A 7,611-nucleotide genomic window follows, 5' to 3' on the forward strand; every position below is an offset into this window, starting at 1 on the left:
ACTGATACAATTTAAGCAATATTAATTTGGATCATATCAAATTTTTAAAAATGTCATTCAAATCAAATTGAACCACGAGTATTTTATTTTTTTGATCAAATGACGTTTGCCTTATAATCAATCAAAACTATACGGTAAATACCACTAATTCACAGCTAGAATTACATTGAATTTGACCAAATCTATTATATATCTTACATAATTAATTTCCTTCATTTTAGTTTCTTCATAAAATAATTATATTCAATTTTAAATATATGTATCAAATAAAATTTTCATTTTATGGATTTTAAAAACAAGCTTACCAAACAATTTTTTTCATTTTCTCATCTCTAAAATAGTTTTTAGAAATAGAATGGTCAAACAAATATTTTTAAAATTTTCTTCTTAAAAACACTTTCTTAAAATTAATTTACAAAATAGTTTTCAAAAAATAAAAAAAAAACTCAATCAAACAAGCCCTTATTGTTTTATCGGTAAATATAGAACTTTAAATCCTTTTAAATGCATCATGATTCATGACATTCATTTCTTTACGTAAAATTCAGATTGATTTATGGAAATGACACGGGAAATAACTTGATTTGCGTATATAAGGAGTCGAGATACATAGAGAAACACGTGAGGACTGAAAAACTATCTAAAAGAATGTTTTTCTCAGTAAATAAAGAACACATGTTAATTTAAACTAGCACCAATTATGTGGTGATTCCATTTTGGTTGCTGTCCCAGATTGAAAATTTCAGGAATACGCCAAAAATTGGCATTGCAATACAAGCATCTGAAGTTGGATGATGACAAGATTATTACATCCTGTCTTCTCTCCTCCTTGGAGCACAAGTTATGATTTCATCAACTCTAAGGATCATCTCAGCGGCCTCTGTTGCAGATAGTAATACAGCCTGCTTGACTTTGAATGCTTCACAAATCCCACGTTCAGCCATGTCTCCAACCTACCAGAAGTACCCACAGGTCAAAGTTCGTTAGCCAAACAGAAAACAGAAAGAAAGCATGTTAACTGTTGCACTAAGCAGCCTACTGGATACTTTTCTAAAATACAGCATCAACGGAGGTAAAATCACTGTGCTCTTCATCCATAAGTTACAATATACTCGGTTAGTAAATAGTACACTGATAAGCACCCAAAAACTCCTTAAAAAGTTAGTTGTCTAGGGGGAAGAACAAGCCATATGAGTACTCTACTAGGGATTCAATCTAATTTAGAAATGACTGCATGAAACAGATACATACTTATATTGGAATATTCAATGAGACATTTCATGTTATATACCAAAATCACTATGATATCACCAGAGTGAATGCAGTGATCAGAAACAATTCTATAATCAAGTCAAATAAATACGATATTCCTGCTAAAGGGCATCTTGAAGGCCATACGATACATCAAGATGTATGTAGCATTTCAAAATCATGTTTCCTCAAGTAAATCAACCTAATTTTTAATATTGTACTTACAGAACCAGATATGACATCGATTCCAGTGGTACATCCCTCATTCTGGTGCTCTGCACGGAGCTGAGAAATCAACTCAGCACTGTCCAAACCAGCATTATCAGCAATGGTTGTTGGGATAGCCAAAAGTGCCCGAGAGAATGCCTCCATTGCAAGAGACTTTTTTCCTGGGGTTTTCCTAGCCAATGCATCCACTTCCTTTGCCATCACCATTTCAGGCCACCCACCTCCAAGCAACACCCTGCTGTCATTGACAGTCTGAGATAGCACACACAAGGCATCGTGCAATGACCTCTCAGCCTCATCCAGGACATGGTGGCTGCAACATGAACAGATATGTCAGACAGAAACGGGCAAATAAAAAAAAAATCTTTTATCTAAAATTGATAAAATAAACTGTTCTCTACTCATGCATGCCTTGACCTCAACCATAAAAATGGACAGGAGCGGTGCTATATATGGACATAGACTAACTAACTAAAAAAAAGGACGTAAACTGACTTTGCATGATCATACAAGAATATGTACATAATAGCAAAAAATGTCCAACATTTCAGCAGTATAATTAAATCATTGAACAAAAATTATAAATGGTACTTGGCTAAAATAATTAAAATAATAATAATTGAATTATATACATTAACTGTCAATAAACTAGCACGGAAACTGTATAAAAAGGTCATTTGACTCATTTGTAATAAGCAATTCATAACAAATACTATGATCTGCCGCGAATAGAAATGTTACAAACACACCACGAGAACAAGAAACCCTTATAACAGAAAAATAATGATATCAAGTGATATAGATTAAAATTCCTGAATATGTAAAAGAACAACTTGGAATTGAATTTAAAATAGCAAAACAAGAAAAAGTACCTAGCACCTCTCAGAACTATTGTGCATGCCTGCCCCATTGCAACACCAGAAAACTTAATCAATTTATCCTCACCAATCATAATCTCTTCAATAAGGTCACAATGCCCAAGCTTAACAGACTCCGGGTTATCAAAGGTTGAAGCAATTTCACCACCAGTTACCAGAGCCAGACGCTCAATACCATCAAAATCAGCATGCTCAATAGCCAATATTCCCGCATCAGCAAAGAGCTCCTCTGGAAAATTGTAAATCAACTGTCTGTTAACAAAACAGTTGATGCCATGACCTATGATCTTGTTCACCTTTTCTTTCATTTTCTCCTTCTCAGCTCCTTCAATCTCAGCAACTTTAGCCATAGAGTCAACACGAACACGGGCACCGTATATCTTCACTTTGTCTGTGTCCATGGCAGTGTTTGCAACTAGGATCTTTGCATTCTCAATGCGTTTGGGTTGTCCGATACCAATTTTCTTGTCAAGAATAAATCTAAAACAAAAATATGATACAACTCAGAAACAAAAAGATTATTTGTAACCCAGACTAATGCAAATGGTTCATTATACAGGAGAGTGATGAAGTTGAAATGACAATCATTTGAGCAACTCAATACAAAGAGAAACACCAGGATTCTAACTTTTCAATAATATTACCCTTCATCTAAAAATGAGTCTATCAGTGATCCTCCGGGTTTCTTTATAATCTGGACAGATTCTAGATTTGTGCTTCCCTGTAATTTTTAAATGAAAATGTAAACAGGAAAAGCCATTTAGTTAATATAGTTCATTTTGTAACAATAAAGATCACTAAGACGAAAATTCTGACGCATAGTATATCTGCATGCATAGGTAGCGCAGAAATACAAAAAACTGAATAACTATATAAAATGTAGTGTAAACTGGGAACATTGTGTACTTTGAAACCATTAGAAAAAACAAGGAAAAACTATTGCCACAAGTGAAATTCTGCTATAACCTGGAAAAAATATAACCAACTTCAACCCATCATTTCAGGGAATAGTTTTTACAAAGCCTTCCAAGGCCCAAACTAGTTATCATGAAATTGTGTTACAAAACATAAAAAGCTGTTGTTCAAGGATGGGAAAAAAATTGAAAAAGCTAACAGATTATAAATTTTTAAGACCGTATAAAAGCATTGTAACCACACTTCTAAATAGAATATACTTTTACGATTTAGCCAAGCATGCAGAAAAGTATATATATCTAATCAGTATCTAATTTTTATAGACTGAGGTTTTTCTACAAATGGACAAAAGAGAAAACATGGCAAGTGCATACACTGTTTGTTAAATCCACAAAAACTAGACTCTGTATTAGTAAGGTAGTCACCATTCACCTTTAATCTCATTACAGCATCTACAGCTAATTTTGCAAAATGCTCCTTGTCTTGAGAGAGAATTTTGGAGCTCAAAGTAGTCCTTGCAATGTTCATTAAGTCTGACCTGAATTTCTCTGCACAATCCAGTAAATTCATTCAATTAGATATTATGACACAAAAATGATATAATATCTGACCCTGCTGTAAGAAAAATAATAACATTGTATTCAAAGGCTACAGAGCCAATGGTAAATTCTAACCCCCAAAATAAACAACCAAAAGAAAAAATAAATACCAGCATCTTCTTTGTTGTCCACAACCTTCTCTACCAATGCATTACGAGCACACTCAGCCGCCATTCGGAAACCTAAAGATCATATCCGATAATGTCAAATACACGATGTTAATCACAAAGGCCTCATTGAATTGAAAATCGTTTGAAACCAATCATGACAGAGAACTTCCCTTTGGAGAAGGGCAACAATCATACAAATTCTATCGGAGTTATAAATGGTCTTTAAAGCACCATTATCAAACTTTTGTACTTTATGTTTCTTATGCTTCCCACAATTTTCACTTTTATTCATTTTTCTGGAACGATAAAGAGTCCATTGACAATGAAACCAAAGTAAAGGAAGAATAATGCAGCAGCCTTGGAAAGAAAAAAAAAATGAAAACGAAATAGTTTCATTGACTTCTGTTACCACCATTTGATCAGAGTCACATCCATCAATAAATTGGTCCTTAATTTAATTACAAAGATGGAATGCTAAATTTTTGAAACTATCAGCTTTTAACATTTATTAGCTCAATATAACCTTTGAAAGTAACATTAAAAGTTGTTAGACACAAAAGAAAGATCTGCTATACAATATACAGAAAAATAATAGGCTGGACAATAAGGAAAATGTAGCTTTAGTCACCAACATAATTACTTATAGAAGTTAATTTCCTACACTCAGAATATGAATCAATGAAGTTGTTGCTAGAAATTTGTCAATATGAAAATCGAACAAAATCCCCATCATCAGGGTATCTAGAACATTATTGAAAAGAAAGAAACGTACCAGCTATTATAGTCATTGGATGAATTTTAGATGCAACCAGCTTTTCTGCCTCCCTTAAAAGTTCCCCAGCTAATACAACAACAGAGGTTGTTCCATCGCCAACTTCATCATCTTGAACTTTTGAAATGTCTAACTTACATTAAGGATGGTTATCTTCTAATTTAAACTTAGATATTTACATTACTAAAAAAAATCCGCATCAATACTTCAATGATCAATCAGTATCTGGATGCTCTGCAAGCACCAAAATACTTGCCACCTTAATTATTACCAATAATAGATGGCAGTTCAAGGTGGAATTGGAAAGCCAAAATTAACCATAATAACATGGCACATGGCACTGTCTTTTATGAAGAAAGCACAGCGGATATAACCACACACACACAAAAGCATAACAAAAAACTGGAAAATAGTAAAATAAAATAAAAACATATAAAAATAGAGGAGATCCACTGAACAAGAGGAAAGAGTCGCACTACATAGTACATACTCAACAAAAAAAACATGAAAGAGATTTAGAACAAGAGGAAACTGATAATGTTCCGTTTACAAAAAAGATTTAGAATATAAAGTCACAAAATTTACAAAATAGAGGAATAGGGAGAATAAAATAGACAAATTGATGGAGGGAATAGTTATAGAAGGGTATATCCAACACATCATACCACAATGGTGCATTGGTGCTGCCATCACTGCTGTTTATATGTACAATTTGACATATTGACATTGGCTAAAATTATTGTTTTACGAAAAAATTTACCTAATACAAGATTAATACTAGTAATTTAGGTATTCTTTAAAAATGCTGAAGCATTTGAATACAGATTCCAAGACCTATGTCCCAAGGCAAGTCATTGGAAAGCTCGAAATATCTACCCACAGTTTGGTAAATTTGTATTTACGTTATGGATGTCAGCATTTCTTAATAGGTCTGCCCAAAATCCTGTACCATACCATCCAATAATTTCTAATCTTTTATCCCCACTACAATAAAAAAATTATAAGGATACCGACAAGAACTTTAGCAGCCGGATTATCAATATGAAGGGATTTCAAGATTGTAGCGCCGTCATTAGTGACAGTAACTTCATGCCCTCTACCTGTTGACTGCAAAATTTTATCCTGCCACCATATTCCCAAATATGTGAATTAGTGAGGACTTGGTAATAGAAAATAAAATTGTTTATCAGCACATTTAAGTAGCAAAGTGGAGATTTTACCATTCCCTTTGGCCCTAAGGTAGTCTTCACCAAATCGGCAATAGCCATGGCCCCAACAAAAGATGCCTAAGCAAAACCAAATCATAAAACACAATTAGTTATAGTTAACCTAATGCATTGCAATATTTGCCAATACAATTCCAAAGTGAAGCAAAATCTTAACACGCTTACCATTCTTGCCCGCTCTCCTTTCTCTTCACTTGCTTCATCTTTAAAAATTCTATCAATCTGTAGCATCACCATACAAGAAATTCAACATATAAAATAAAAAAGTAGAAAAGAAAACAAAAACACTCCCTCAGTTTTACAATGAGTATCACTTTAAAAAAAAAAGTTGTTTTAAAATGAATGTCATTTTTGGTTTTCAAGGTATCTTTAACTATTTTTTTTCAAGTGTATCCTCCGATCAATGCTCTGTACGCTACTACCAAAGCATTAATTACACTTTGCATTTATGATAATGGAAAATACATCAATAATTAATAAAAATAATTTGCTAAAATAGCTATTCTCTTCTTCTATTTATTAGATTCTGTGCAAAAACCTTAGTAACAAGATTAGTAGCAAGTAACTTACTGCCATTGTGGGAACTCAAATCAAATGTAGTCAATAACCTACACAGATAAATACACCTTATCACGTAATAATCAATCATAAAAAGGGGCATATGTTCTATTTGAAAATAACAGCAACAAACAGCATTAGCAGTTGTAAAATACATTGAATAAACAAATAAATAAACACATTAACCAGTTGTTGGTTGTAGGTTAAGCACTGCAAATGAAGTTCTTAAGTAAATGTTTATAAAATGTAGGTCTAAATATTAATCTGCATTGTTCTATGAAAAGAAAAATGGAAAAAGAAACCAAGAGGGTTTGGGTTATTCACTGACGTTAGGATTAGGGTTCAGCAAAAGAAAAACAAAAAGAGACAGTGGATTTGGGCAGAGTTGAGAAATGAGATCGGAAAAATAGGAAGTGATACACGAACACAAGTTGATGTGATTTAGAGTGAAAATGAAGTTAGCGAAGGAAGAGAAATTGAGATTTGAAATGCTTACAGTGCAGAGAGAGAGAGAGAGAGAGAGAGAGAGAGAGAGAGAGAGAGTGATCGGTGGAAGTGTGTAGGGTTCGGAAGGAGAGTGTTGAGACTTGAGAAAGTGGGCGCGAGAGTTTGGCCAGATTGAGAGAGACAGTATAGTGACTTTACAAATACATCACACAATACACTTGAGGTTAGAAATTATAACTTAGTTAATATGCAAATTCATTTATCAAATTGTTATACTCTTTCAATTTAAGTTAGGTTTTAAATTTTGTGAATAGATAAATATATTATTAAAATTATAAAATATTAATTTAAATAATTTTTATATAAATTTTTGTTGGTTGATATTTTAATGTAGAAATTTAATTAAATATGTAGTTTTTTCAGAATGATCTCGTATCAATGTCATTTTTTTAGAGACAAAATTTTTCAGGAAATTTTGTTATCCAAAGATAAAATTGTGAGTAATTGTAATTGTGCACGAAAAAGTTAGTTAATGAAAATTTTAAATTTCATCAAAAAAATTAATTCATATTGAGATGACATTGACATGAGTTCAATGTAAAAGGATTAAATATTCAATTAAATATC

At 32.6% G+C, this 7,611-nt stretch overlaps 1 protein-coding gene across 2 annotated transcripts; it reads right to left on the reverse strand.

Annotated features, from left to right (window-relative positions):
- Positions 1-563: 563 nt before the first annotated feature.
- LOC101506710 (T-complex protein 1 subunit beta) lies at positions 564-7,198 on the reverse strand. 2 transcript variants are annotated; one of them, XM_004492365.4, is made up of 12 exons: positions 7,034-7,198; positions 6,550-6,587; positions 6,145-6,201; positions 5,974-6,039; positions 5,764-5,875; positions 4,754-4,882; positions 3,982-4,053; positions 3,705-3,820; positions 3,002-3,078; positions 2,352-2,837; positions 1,477-1,792; positions 564-953 (listed from the first exon to the last, which is right to left on the reverse strand). In XM_004492365.4, the coding sequence occupies exons 2-12, from the start codon at positions 6,553-6,555 to the stop codon at positions 807-809; spliced, it is 1,584 nt and encodes a 527-aa protein (XP_004492422.1). In that variant the 5' UTR covers positions 6,556-6,587; positions 7,034-7,198; the 3' UTR covers positions 564-806. The 2 variants fall into 2 exon arrangements, with proteins under 2 accessions (XP_004492422.1, XP_073222639.1); XM_073366538.1 differs by lacking the exon at positions 7,034-7,198 and adding an exon at positions 6,866-6,884.
- Between the last annotated feature and the right edge of the window lie 413 nt (positions 7,199-7,611).

The sequence above is a fragment of the Cicer arietinum genome, chromosome 3, assembly GCF_000331145.2.
Source record: "Cicer arietinum cultivar CDC Frontier isolate Library 1 chromosome 3, Cicar.CDCFrontier_v2.0, whole genome shotgun sequence".
NCBI classification, from domain to species: domain Eukaryota; kingdom Viridiplantae; phylum Streptophyta; class Magnoliopsida; order Fabales; family Fabaceae; genus Cicer; species Cicer arietinum.